The sequence below is a fragment of the Ambystoma mexicanum genome, chromosome 5q, assembly GCF_040938575.1.
Source record: "Ambystoma mexicanum isolate Mex_15411 chromosome 5q, UKY_AmexF1_1, whole genome shotgun sequence".
Classification (NCBI taxonomy): Eukaryota; Metazoa; Chordata; class Amphibia; order Caudata; family Ambystomatidae; genus Ambystoma; species Ambystoma mexicanum.
Genome location: NC_090933.1, coordinates 518,235,558 through 518,250,137, shown reverse-complemented (window position 1 = coordinate 518,250,137; position 14,580 = coordinate 518,235,558). Strand labels below are relative to the sequence as shown.

At 46.2% G+C, this 14,580-nt stretch overlaps 1 protein-coding gene across 3 annotated transcripts in view; it reads right to left on the bottom strand.

The window, feature by feature from the left end:
• Positions 1-14,580, bottom strand: part of MAPRE2 (microtubule associated protein RP/EB family member 2) — a 984,616-nt gene that overhangs the window by 162,268 nt on the left and 807,768 nt on the right. For all 3 annotated transcript variants that reach the window (XM_069621019.1, XM_069621020.1, XM_069621018.1), the window contains one exon: positions 5,872-6,085. In XM_069621019.1, the coding sequence (XP_069477120.1) occupies positions 5,872-6,085 (214 nt within the window). The remainder of the gene's footprint in view (positions 1-5,871; positions 6,086-14,580) is intronic.

The following is a 14,580-nucleotide window of genomic DNA, read 5'->3' as shown; positions in this document are numbered from 1 at the left end:
GAGGGGTTGGTTATCAACAGGGGAGTCGGAAACCGGGGCTTCGTTTTCTACCAGGGAATCTACTCTGTAGGTTTCAGGGTCTTCCTCTTCCTCTTCTTGGTCCTCATCATCCCCATAGTAGCCCGTCTCGGTTTGCTCTTCTACCATGCCAAATTCTTGGTCCTCACCAAAGGAAGCCTCTCCTTGAAACAGTGAGTATGGTCATGAGTATGGATGTACCTCGAAGGGGTCTGTAGACCACATTGGTGTCTCAAACCGGGGCTTCTTACTCGAGGGGATAGGATCGTTACAGCCTGAGGGTGTTGCCCCTTGTGGATCATACGAAAGGAAATGGTCTGGATTTTTATCGTAAAAGTCAGCCAAAGAAGACATCCTTGACATGACCCTATCTTTGTCTTCACTCAACCATTTTTTGGAACTGGGAATGACTCTCTCAGCAAGTCTCGGGGATTTATCTTGAGTAGATTTGCTGGTTTTAGACATATCAGCAGACCTGGTCTTGTCTGTCTGTTTAGGGGGAGTGGTGTGTTTCACAGGTGTGGAAGAGTGCAAATGCTGCTTCTTCTGCTGTTTTCCCCCCTCCCCGTGAGTGGAAAAATGTTTTCCCTGTCCTTTTGTGGCTCTGGAGGTTTTCGACGCTTGGCGTCGAGGATCGGGGGTAGAGTCCGTCCTTCGAGCGTGGGGCCTCACTGATCTTGTCTGCGGGCTCCGACTCCTGGAGCGCGGCCTGGGGGTGGAAGTCGTCTTCGTTCTCCGACGATCGAACTTCTGTTAGCCTAGGGAGCGAGGCACTCTTGGCAAGAATGGATGATTGCCTGGTGTCATGCGGCGTTCTCGATCGAGAACGCCCAGAGGACACCGAATCGGACCGTTCTGTTTGTGCCTCTTTCCGAGAACTCAACATCGTCGAGTCTCGGTTGGACTTTGTGTGTTTAGTGTGTGTGGTGTGTGAAGCGCTTGTGTCGCTGGGGGTCTTCCCCATAGCCGCCCTGCCGGACGACCTTCCGAGGTCGGGGACCTGCGCTCGGCTGTCTTTCGACGCCGTAATGCCCTCGCCATCGAAAAGTACGGCGTCGCTGCCGTCGCTGAAGGCGCCCTCCGCTGCCATGGCCGCCTGCCTGGCGTGCTGGGCCCAACGCTTCGTCAAACGGTCCTTCAGTGTCTTAGGCACCTTGAGGCAGCGGGCTGTTAAGTGTAGGAAATGTATAAGGTGTACCTATATACCAAGAGTGTAGAGTATTTCCAACCCCCCACTCTCCGTATTTGCAGGGCCGAGGCCGGAGGCCTTCCGAAGCCCGGGCCGAGGCCAGAGGCCTTCCGAGGCCCAAATTCGTCATGCAGCAGCCGACGGTCGATTTCTTCTCCAGCCGGCATCGAGTGTCGAAGTTCGACGTTGGGATGGGGAAGGATGTAAATAAATTTATATTTTAGCAAAAGTATGGCTAAGGCCAGGGGACTCCGCAAAATGCTTCCGACCAGTATGGCGGAAAAAAACAATCTGAGGATCCTAAACGCGTGAGGGATCTTGGGTACAGTCGATGTCACACTAGGGATAGTATTACTGGCACGCCCTGTGTCGACGCCCATTTTCGAGTTTCGAAAAACAAACTGTAATACTCCGCAGCTTCCACTAGATGTCGGCCTATGCACAGCATGTGATCTAAGCAGATTCCACAAGCCTCAGAAATATATATACACACACAAACACACTTATTCAAAGAAAACATATATTGTTGTTTGTTAAGCTCTCGTTTCAGATTCTCTGTACATGTATCCCACTTGTGCAGCAACATTTTATAAAGTCATACTTTATAGTCCATTGCAATGAAGCAAAATAATGATCTTATTTATTGCAATCTACAGGGCCAGCGATACATTCAGCTCCTATAGTATTGTGTTAGAGTTTTACTTGACAGTTCATAAAAACACACATTCATCATTACCAGATTCACACGACACCAGATTCACACGACCTATAAAGGGCAGTTACTATGGCTTTCACATGCATACACAAATAATAACACAATTTTATGGAAATAATACTCTAAACAATCAGTTAATGATATATTGTATACCTTTCAACTAATCGAAAAAAGTTGTTTGTGAAATTCTAAAAACCAAGTGCGTCCGGAGCATGTTGAGCTTCACATATTGGGGGGGAAAGGGGGGAAGAAGCCCACGTGCATTTTTCATCTCCCCGCATGGTGTACTAATCCCAGCGGCCTGTAAGTGATCAGCTGACGCATCTCTGTGTAATCTAACTCTACAATGGTTGTGTGGGGTCTGTCCATTTTCACACCTGACCTGATGGAAACAGAACCCCCTTTCACCCATTCCACAGACTGGGTTGCCAGTGCATTTCCATCGGTCGGATGTGAAAATCAACAGAGAATAAACAGCCCTTGGTGAGTTATCTCTGAGTTTGAGTGCCTAGAAGCGGGTGAAGTGAATAACAGGAACCACCGGTATACTGGCCCTGCTGCAGGGATGTGGACAGTTCCTCTCACCAGGGCCCAGCCCGCCGCATTACATGCAGGGGAGGGGATACAGTCTGGGGCAGTTCCCTTCTCTGGCCGCAGGATGCGCCATGGTGGAACCCTCTGCTATAATGGACATCAGTGGGGGCATCTGCACAAAGGCCCTGGCACTAAAAAAACACACACACACAAATAAAGCCGCGCAATATTAACTGCGCACATTCTCACCTCCGAACGGAGCAAGAACATCTGGGTGTTTGTTCAAAGTGCTTTTGACACTTGCATTTGCAGATTCACCAATGTTATGCACATCGTTCACAGCAGCAACGTACTTGCGTGTATCAAATTCTGCCTATATCAGACAGGTTCTTCTGGGTAGCGTGCACGTCTCACAGTAGTACCACCACAGGGGGAGCTTTCAGGCTCACTCGATATTGCATTCTCTTAATGCCCACAGCAAAGCCACACCTCATGCACTGCAAGGGCCAGGACTCATGGGACACGATGTGAGAGCTCTAGTTTAGTAATGCTTGATTGTGGTATTGTTTAAAATGTGGTGGAGCTCCTGTCACTTATTATAATGGAGTGAAGTGCACTCCTTTCTCTGAGTGGCGCTGCAATGAGTGTACCTGGCCTCAAAGTCCCCACACACCCTCGTAAGCAATCACAGTGCAGTAGTAAAACTTGAATGAGTCTATTTTTGGCTCACATCCATTTCCATCCTGGTTCGATGGAAGAGGGACTTTGGGGGGGGGGGGTAAGAGGGAAGGGAGTTTTGTCTTTTAGGTTCTTACTTAATAGCCTAGCCCGAGTGCAGAAGCAGCTAGTGGAAAATGCTCAGATACAATTAATGCATCTCTGTGGATTGTGGCGGCCCCTCATCTGGGTCCACACGTATGGGATACATTACTCACCGTAATCGTATTTCTGATGCTTGTATCTGCTTAGATTCACATGCTGTGCATAGGCCGACATCTAGTGGAAGCTGCGGAGTATTACAGTTTGTTTTTCGAAACTCGAAAATGGGCGTCGACACAGGGCGTGCCAGTAATACTATCCCTAGTGTGACGTCCACTGTACCCAAGCAGGAAATACTGCCTACCCATTGTTTGGCTGCAAAAAAGGGGCGCAGCTACAGAATGCACATCTTTTTAAAATGGGGAAGGAGCCAGGATGGACAATTTATTTGCAGGGATACAGGCTATAGAATGTATTTGCAATTAGCCAACATTGGCCAATGTTACTAAACAGTAAGCGATTAATTACTTGCTGTGTCAAGTAATAACCACTGCATCTGTCCATTTGCCTCTTCTGCCAATTATTCTTTGCGCATGTATCCCGCTGCGTTTGTTCCTTATCACACAATGAATTGGCATGACACAATATTTCAAATGGCAAACTTGGCCGCAGTTTTATTTGCATGACAACAGAATTATTTGTACACATTTGTGAACTTCAGTCTGTACGTGTGGCGCTTGCTTGCCGGATTTCCCTTGCTTCCCCCTATACTTGGTATAGTAGGCCCCCAACTCCCCCGACCCATTGCACCTGATCCTATCCTGCCCGTGCAGGTGTCCGTGGGTGGGGAAGAGCCCCGCCCCTTTCTTTTGTTAGCCCTTCACAGGCTTTTGGGCTAATTTAGCGCCCTGGCCCCGTTCCACCCCCTGACCTCTTTTCCCGAGGGGGAGGGGCCCAGGCTGCCGGCGTCATGACCCCGCAGGGGTTATCATGCTGCCTCCTCCATTTTGTGTTGGGGTATTTCCGTCGTCAGCGACATGCTACGCATTTGTGGTATTTTTATTTACTCAAGATTACAAGCAGGCACTGCCAGACAATCCCCCCATCACCTAGCGTGGGCTGCGTTTCTACTGCCAAAGACGCCTCAAGATAAGAGGCGGGTCACAGGGGCACTGCGTATTGCAAAGACCAATCACCGACTAGCATTTCAGCACTTGCGATGTCATTGGACAGTGGAGTAGAAGTCAGGGGAGCAAATGCTGCAGGGCTGCGGAAGTGTGGCAGGGTCAGCGAGCAGTGCCCCGGGGACATGAGGCTAGAATAAGCCAGGGTTAGAGATAAAGGCACAATGCCGTGAGCCACAGCTGGAGCAAGAGCAGGTGGAGCACAAACAGCACTATATTGAGCTCACATGTATTGCATAGGAGTGACTGCAGACGCGTAGCGGAAAGCCACGGTACTGCAGGAATAGCACAGTGCAATTTTAAGGACACATTTCCAGGCTTCTCCCACTTAGATGACTGGCATTGCAGGTTTGGGCCGCCAGATGCAAAGTGATTGACTCTTGGAAAGCAGAGTAGTGGGCAGCCAGTGTGCGGGAGGTACAGTTAGCGCTGCTTCCCTCAATCAGAGCCCTCAAATGGCCTCTAAACACAAGCTCTTCCCAGAAGAAAGAACACGAGCAGCTGGGAGGATTAAAATAGAATCGGTACATTTTCCTGGAAGTTAGGCCACTACTGGTCTGGTGTCCTAATGATTGCATTTCACCTTCTGGTGACTACTGTTTACTGACATTAACATTAACCTGTATGAGTGTGAAGACTGTACTCACCATTAAGGAAACCTACAGAATTATTTTGGAATTTGATATAAATCTGCAGATAATGTGTTGATCCAGGGCACTCCGACCTGTAAATACTAACATGCAGATGTTGAACTATAAAGTTATCTAAACCTGTCTTACCTTGACCTCAGGACAGGGTGATGTATATAGATCATTGGTAATCTGGGACAAAGCCATCGCCGATATCGATTTGCCATGCTTATAACACACATTATTCACCATAACCAGAGTCACAGGACCTAAAGAGCAGTTAACATAGCTTTCACATGCATACATGAATAATAACACCATTTTATGGGAAGAATGTTCTAAACAAGCAGTTAATTAAATATTGTAAACCTTACAACTAAGAGATAAAAGTTGTTTATGAATGCCACTGGCGACTAGTTTGTGTTTACACTGTAGTAAGTATAGCACTCTTCGCCTGGTCACTCTTGCTGCCCCCTACTGTTCACCAACACCCATAGCACCCTAAAGCTCCAGCTCACTCTGTGTCTATGTTAAGCCATTCAGAGTGTCCAAAAGCTGATGCTACTTTCCGCGCCAGCATGTTTTTGATATACTGCATTATGAGGTGTGAGCATTGCTCAGTGCAGTGTTATGCTACGCCTCACACCACAATTTGTGTGTAGCTCTGTAAAAAAGAATCAATTGTTCATCACGTTGTGGCTAATAACGGGGAACACGTCAAGTTTAATAAGGTCAAACAACCTGATGCAAACAGTTTATAGAACCAGTCCAAGTAGGTGTAGACGCTCCAAGCCACTGTGGAACCTTACAAACAGACACAGCAAAGTTCAAATATCCCAATACCTGCTGTGGGTGAGTTGGCATGATGCGGCTTTTTGGGCAAGTTGAAGATCTGTTCGCCAGGGTCTGGTGGCGGGAGGGCATCCTGCCCTTGTCGAGCCTCCATGGGGTCATACTCCTTGCCATCATAGTTCGCGTCAAAGAACTTTTTGAACCACTGGATAAAATCCAAGTTATCTTGGAAGCGCCCTTTCACCAGCTTCTCCACTGGAATAACCTGAAAGTAAAACAAGAAATGGGCAAAATAACTTTCTGCTCGCAATGTTTAGTCTCCGAGTACATGTCCGAGAGAGAGAGGCAGGCGCTGTTCCCCGATTCTGCAGTAATGAAATACATCGAATTACTAAAGCCACTCAACTCCCCACCGAATGGAAGATTCCTAACAAATATTTTTGGAAAAGAACAGATGTGCAGACATTCGAGCTTTAAGGTAAGATTGTTTATGATGCAGGCATATTAACTTCCTCTCACTGTTGCTCCTTTCAGCACCTAGTTCTTTCAGCATTCGTTCATCTTAATCTTGCCAGCCTGTCTTACTTCTAAATCTTTTCAGATCGTTGTGGAACACATTACAATGGGCCCTGTTTTTTACCTCGTCCAAACTTTACCGTTGTTTTTCGGGTTTTTCTCTGCTTGCATGCTGTACTGAACAGTTCGATGCAGCGGTGCCAGTACTATGTAACAGACTTCGAAAGCCTACGAAGAATGCCCACAACTGACAAGGCCACACAGCAAATATCCTTATATAGGGAAGATCGATTTACAATGAAGTATTTACACTGGAGCAAATCAGGAGAAGCCGTGAGCACCCTGGATTTGCACAAGCTAAATTATACTTGCTTCACAAAGCTTAAAACTGCAGCAAATCTGGAGCATCTTTGAGGTGTCCTTGAGCAGAGCTTGGTGAATCACATTGTATCCGAGCATCTCAACTATGTGCATGCTTTGGGAATGTGAGTCAGGTATAAGGCATCCAGAGAGTTCCACAAGCATCTCTTCCTCTGCTCCGGTGCAAATCCTTGTGAATCAGGTCCAAGAGGTAGTCACTGCACAGCGGAGCCTGCTGTATATTGAGGCCGAGCCCCTGCCCTGATTCCATCGCAGGGCACTCCTTCCCCTCCCCATAGTCAGAGACTGAGGGTCAACAAAGGCAAAAAGCGAGGGGATCTACACATTCCTGTGCAGGTCCATGAGACTACATGCCTTGTTACTTGGGTAGAAGAGACAAAACACATGAAGACCAATTCAGAAAATCCCCCCGACCCAGCCAGACCGCAGGAGAACCCCATCCACGAAGCTCCCTCAGCAAGGATGGTCACACCCCATCCCCTTTCAGGGGACTAACTTCTCGGTTCCCTGAGAACAAGAGGCAAGGTACCACAGGAACCATTCAGACAATGGCAGAGTCACAGCCTTGTAACCCGCTGCTTCGACAACTGTACTTACCTCCAAGCCAACCTGGAAATCTAGCTGAAGAAACACAGCCAGGCTTTCAGAAAGCTGCCTTTACACTTCCTCTTAAACAAGGGGGAAATACCATTCGAAACTCACAAGAAAAACCACCACAGTCAGCTGAGTGGGGTTGTGAGAATAATAGTCCATAGTGGAGATTGAAAATGTGCAGACCCCTGCTCTAGGCCCACTCTGGATTACGGCCCTTGGGTGGAAACTAATGGGCTTTATCCAGTACTGCTCTACCCCAACCTGTTCCTTTACCCAGGTGTAATGCGCAGGTGCACGTAAGGTCTAAAGACCCCAGAAGAAGTGACACTCGGGATCGAGGCCGAGAAGCAGAAGACCAGAGGAAGTGAACCAAGGAAACAAGAAAAAAGACTGAGGGTATAGTCAAGCGCTTCTGAATGAGGTACTGTGAACTGATCATCTATACCAGGGCGAGAGCCGGGGTGGGATTTGTAAATTTAAACTTCAACTATTCCTACCATGGAAAAGTCATCCGGCTGTTGTCACTGTTGTTTTAATTTGCCTTTTTCTTGATTTGGGCCAAACTTATAGTTTAACTTAAAAGTCTATAGAACTATAATTTCTTGTGTCTGCCTTGTGTTCATCCTACTCTGCTTTATGACAAAAGCCAGTACTATAGGGATTTCCCGGGCTCAAAGGAATACCTCTATCTAGCACTGATTCCTATGGGTTCCATGTCTTAAAATAGCGGCAAAAATGGCAGTGATTACAAAATATCGTGACAAAAATGCTGTGGTTTTTTGCGCCACAATCGTGTAAAGGATGCGGGGGACACCCCCGCTCCCTTTAAATGGTATAATGGGGTACACCTTTACCGGGTCAAACCACGGCATTTTTGCCACGATTTTTTTTACCAGCAGTGTGTTTGCCGTGATTTTATTACCTGATACCTTCATATGCTGCTATACTTCAACTAGTATCAAAAATAATAACTTCTATTTATATATACGGCTGCATACCAGATTTCTCCTATCTCCCCCGGAAAGCTAAGTTAACTCTGCTTTGGGATTCAAAATTGCAAATTGTGTGTTGCTCTTATGTCAGAGACCAACACTTGCTGCGTGATCTCTTCAGCCAGAATGATGATACAGATTATGCTTTAATAGTAGATTCAATTCTATTTTAGTAAGCACACCAACAACATAGTGAACTCTGATGAAACTACTGAAACTAAAGCGCCAAACATGAATGATATTTGGCAGAACAGAATAGCTCTCCGAAGGGAGCAAGTGTAATTGGTGATTGTTTTCAGTTCTTTGACCACGGATTTGGAAGGAGAAACAGAAGTATTGTAGTGTAAAACCAGGCTATCCCAGTGCCACTACCAGTAGACCTGCAGTACACTACCAAGCACAGAATGAATGACAGGGTCTAGAGGCACTAGGCAAAAGGCAACTATGATTGGTCCTCAGGGTAAGCCAACAAGTAGAGGATTCTGACCGACCAGCAACAATGCCTTACGAACATGGCCCAAGAACAACAAGCATTCCAATTACTTCCAGGGGCCATTCATTAGGAAATAACAGCTTGGACCTTCCAGAAGGATTAGAAAAAGGTCTACCGGAAACCAAAGAATGGGTCGGACAGATCCTTGATTCATGAGAAATACAAAGTAACAGTAGCTTTGGTCACAGTAGCGACTCATACATTCAGAACATCCAAGTCAAAACAGCGCATGGGATGCCCAAGCACAATGACAAGTCACCTTACACCAACAACAACAGGTTCCGGCAACAGCCTAGGTTCCTGGAGTGCACTCAGTGCCAGGAGACTGCCCATGGCAGTGATAGTGCACTTTCTAAGTATGACTAACAGAGCATAACATGCATAGCATAACTGAGGACAGCATCGATTTACAAGCTTGACTAACATTGGGATCAGTTAATGTTCTCCATCCCATCCATACAAATGCCATTGTTCTATTCGATTAGCGAGATGGGGCCCGAGTGAGCAAGAGGAGGGGTGACGTAGATCAGGGAGTGCATGAATCATTTTAGTGTTTAACCTGTTCTTATTGTATGCACGAAAACAGGAGGAGCACTAGCATAAGGAATCTACCTGTTCACATCACCTAATCAGTACAACCTTGAAATGTCACAAGGTAAAATAGTAAAACCTGCAGCGAGTCATCAGGCAATGGGAGACACATGCCCAGTGCCTCATGGTTGATACAGAACAAAAGGGAACCTGGGTGGCTTGCGCTGGTTGGTCACTCCATCCCGAATACTGAATATAAGGCCAAACGCCTAGATGGTTATATGAAGGAAGTCCACATTATTTTTTATGTGTGCCACATTTCCAACGTTGGTTTGTGAAAACATGCACACTTGTTTGGTTTTTTAGATCCATGGACCCAATGATAGTTCTGCGCATCAGCGCAATTGTAGACCTGTTATGATCAATTGGATATTTTTCATATCAGTGACAGATTTCTTAGGAAGCAGATCCATGCCCTCATCTTATCTAACATTAGCTAAACCAAAAACATCTACATTAAGATTTACTGGCTTTCTTTTCTCTTCTCGGGATTCGATGTTTTGCAAAAATTTTAAATGCTATGGCATGAATGGTTCTGTTCTGCAGATTGGATTCCATCAGGTATGAAACTTTTAACTTTATTTATGTCTGTCACAGGTTGTGTTCACTCAACACGAACTTTGATTGCTTGCATTCACATCATGGGCTGATTGCTTGTCACTTTAATTGTGTTGCACATTGAAATCTTCATTTTATCTCACATGGCCTTTGCTTTTTGCAATTGTGTTTATGACTACTTGTACATATCAGCCTTGATAAAGACCCTGCATGGGTCGAAACACGTGTCTGCTGAATTTTGCTACTTATTGAATTGCTTTCTATTATAATTTCATCTTATCACATTTTTTAGACTGACTTCATATAACCATCTAGGCATTCTGCCCTATATTCAGGATTCTGGATTGAATGAACAACCAGCGCAAGTCACCCAGACTGATGTTCTTATTGTACTTCCAAGCCCCCTTCCTCTAGATTCATGGTGGAATTACAAAGAACAGAATGCCCGAGCTAAGAAGCCAACAAAAAGGCTGAAGTACCAGTCAAAGAGTCTTCAATTTAAGTATCAGCTCCGCAACTATCAAGCTGCTTTACAGCTACAACTCAGAGGAATCCGCCATAAAGCAGCCACGGGCACCGCCTTGACCATAGCTGCAGGAACATGAAGGCATTAGGGAGCACAAATAAAAATACAGGCGACAACCCACCTGAAGAAAGAAGGCTCGGAGGCCACGTCCCTTGGTTATGGTTATCATAGGTAATTAAGATGTGGATTTATAGCACTTTCTATGTTCCAACCAGAATCAGAGAGCTGTGCCAACACTGAGATTTGTGAGGGTTCTTTCAGCATCAAAGACAGATTCGGAAAAAATGTTGGTAGGATAATTCTCGAAATGAAGCAAAAGTCCCAAAGGCATAGGCTGCGAGGTGAACCCTATCCCCCCCCCAAGTTCACTGAATGGGGTTCTTCAAATCACTAGCGCCCTCTGACAGCTGTAAAAACAATAAAGAAAGCTGCCTTTCATGCTTACCAATTTACCGTCATGCTGATGAGCCACAGAGATAAAACTATCTTTACATCTAAAAAAAAGGGAAAAGGGAACTTCCAAAAGTGGTGAAGTTAGGTTGCTTTAACAATATTTGTAAAGCTTGTATGTGATTAATATTATGTATCTTGTACATGACTTGATAACGCTAAATGGTGATCTCAAAGTGCTACATTTGCGATGAGAAAAACGCTTTCTCTGAAGTCCTTTAGATGGCAATGCTTGACAAATAGGATCTACATGACTCCACCTGAATGTAGCAATGGCTGTGACTTTAAATAAATTCCCCAATTCTGAAATTGGGTTCCTGAAAGATGGGCTTCCGTTTTGATGGACACAGCTTCATGTTACACAGCAGAGCCTATAACAAGTAACTAGTGCGCCGCCTCAGCTGGCAGCGGTAATGGGAATTTAGGGGAGTAATGGGAAGCTTGGAAGTAGAGGTTTGCAGGAAGAAGTGGAGGGGTGTGGCACAAAGAGAATACGGGTATATTTTCCTGAAGGAGCACAGAGTGGAGACCCACGACACCCAAGAGGGGAGCCGGCACTGCGTGGAAACGGGACAGCCTGGGAGAATGGCCGGAAGTTAAGGAAAGGTGAGAGAAAGAGGGACGGGAGCCAAGTGAGGGGACCAGTAGTGGGGGGAGTGTTAGGCAGAATACAGGGCAGTTCCCTTAGGGAGCACTACCCCAGATTAGGACTACAGGATGTACCACGAAGATTTAGTTGGTAGCTGTGGCTAAGCAGTCAGACTTATCTCAAGAGGGAGATGAGCAGTATTCAGGGTTGACACAATAGGCAGTACAGCACTATGGCACAAGGAAACACTGACCAAAGTTTTGTATTAAAAAGAGAATATATATTTATTTATACACTTCTAAGTCAACACATAGATCAAAGTTAATAAAGTAAGGGAGGGAAAGCACAAGTTAAACCGAAATATCTTCAGATACCCCCTAGCAACACTTCCCTGAAGTTTTGTGAACAAGTAATGCACAGTAACACTTTAACCAAAAGACAAGTGAATGAAAACTGAGCAAAATGGCACTCCATAAGTTAAAACAGTGGGAAGGAAGAGGGGTTTGGAAGATTTAAGTGCATCAACACATTTCTCATTTAAAACCAATCTAGTGAGAGCAGATCTAAGAAATCAGCCAGAGTCACTAGGCCTGAGCCAGAGTCAGTGGTACAGGACCAAGAGCTTAGGAGCAAAAATGTTCTTGTAGCTGCAGTCAAGTCTTTAGTAGAAAAATATTGAAGAGGTAGATGCGAGGCAAAAGACAATGTTAAGAGAGAGGGTGGCCGACCCCACAAGTAGTTAAAGGATTGAAAACACCGTTAGGGCTACCACGGAGAAAGGGCGGCCTGGCGGAACAATGTACCTTAAACGTGAAGAAGTGGCTCCTGCGGTGGCGGTTGTTCCTGGTAGTTCCTGCAGGTCGAGGGATACAACAGAGGAAGAGAGGCTCTCATCGTGGAGGAAGGTTCGAGTCGCTGCACTACCCAGGGATGAAACCAGCTGCGGTGCTGCTAAACGAAGTTTAGAAGGTACGCTCCTTTTAATCGCAGTCCGGGACGATAGCTGCCTGGCTATCCGGTCTCCAAGTGCGGGGCACTGTCGATTCGACCAAGGCAGGTCCGAGGATGCGATAGGTGAACTGATTGACCCCACCAGCTCAAGGGAAGGAGGCTCTTTCGCTGAAGATCTCCTATGATTGTGTGGAAGAAAAGTGGTGAGACGATCCGGCAGGGCTTCACCGGTGGTGTAGATGCTGAAGATGTCTCTGGCTTCTCTCCCCTTCGGTTCCTTAGTTTCAGTGGCGACGTCTTTCTCTTCCAGTCCTCAGGACCCTGCTTTTATGCAGAAAGAGACCCATTCATGCAGCCTAACTGTCACTCACACAGTGGAGTGGTCATCTTGGCGGGAGACCCTCCAGCCTATCAGGTTAGAGTACGACCTGAGTTGCGGTGGCAACTCTGTCCAGGGGTTATACTCCCCCTCTCAAACAACAGACCCACCGCAGAATCCGTGGCACCGAAAGGAGGGCTTCTTGGCAGAGGCCCGCCAAAATGACGAACAAAGGATCCCCGACCTGGGTTAGGAAAATGGAGTAAGACTCGAGAAAGAAGTTTTATCAAAGTTCTGGCAAATAAAACCTACCGGAGTAAAGTTAATTATAAAATAAACCGGCGGTATGTTAGAGGCTGTCAGTAAAAGTGGTAGCCTCGAACAATGGGAAAATCCCACAGGAAAATATTTGCGGTCAAATATAAAAGGTAGTAACCACTGCCACCAGCCAGAAACTTTGTAGAGGGGGACTTTAAGGTACCCTCTCGAAAATGAACATAGGGGAAAAACTATTAACCCCTTCCAGTGCTTCCATACTAAGATGGGGTGTACTGGTTATGTTCATAGAAATCGACTAGTAAAGTCAATGGGGACTTTACATGCCCTGGGAGACAGTAGTCAGTCCCAGGGTATGGAGTCTATGTTTGGGGGTTGCTACGACACCCCTGTGTCACTGCACGGAGGGTGCTGTGTAACACATGTTCATAAAGATGGTTCCTATGGGTGAGAGAAAGGATCCCTTAGGCATTAAACACAAAATAGCCTAGAACACACATAGCAAAAATGTCTAAGAGTGGGAAAAAGAGTCTCACCCTTAGCAGGTAAAAAGAAACAAACCCTTCAAATCCAGCAAAGCTGCTGGGGGACTCTATAGGTAAGGGAAATTAGCCATAAAATGAGAATTCTCCCTAACAGGGAGCTGAACACGGGTCTGGGCAGCAGCCGTGGAGATCACGAAGGGAAAGACATCATGCAGGCCCGCGGGGAAACAAGCAGAACATGCGCATCAATGCCACACTCATCAGATGAGGACACCGCATTATTGGTCAGGAAAATGTACGCAAAAAAGAAACGAAAATGAGGACTTTTGTACTAATGTCATAACGTCATAGAACCCTGGTGGGACTGGGGATATCAAGAGAACAGAACATGTTGAAGTCTCCGCCATTGCGCTTATTGGACAGGGTCCTGAACGGTTGTGTATTAAGGTTGTCAAAGGGCACTCCTAGATACCCGTAGTTCGATATTTCAGGCACCCAGGTTCAGAGATTGATGGCAGTGGCCTACTGCGGACCGAAGATTACCCTCACTACACAGGAGGCTCTGACAACCTAGGCGCCTTCTTAACGTGTGGGTTAACTGAAGGATCAGAGGTGATATAGGGTGGAAATAAAGCAATTCACAATTCTAGCTGATTGGTAAGGTGTCTCCCATGGTGCTGAATCACGTCTATCCACATGGCCAACACACATCTGCTTGCCCTTCAGTTTGTTTTTGATGCAGACATATCTACTCCAGTTTGGCAGTATTGATGGAAGAGAAAGGCTATCACTTTGTTCCTCAAAACCGGTTCCTGATGAGTGTACGTCAGTCTCTTCAGCATGTCTGCTTTCATATTGTGCACTGCAACCAGGTGAGTGGCCAACACCAAGAAGCGTCGGTTCAGCAACAATAGCCACCTTTCCAGGGCGACCCTGCAGAGCATGGGGAAAGCCAATGACTCCAGTTTGTTGACATAAAGCATGTCTGTTTTGCTGTATTTGCAGAGCACTACTTTCCTCTCTAGAAGAGTGTAGCAAG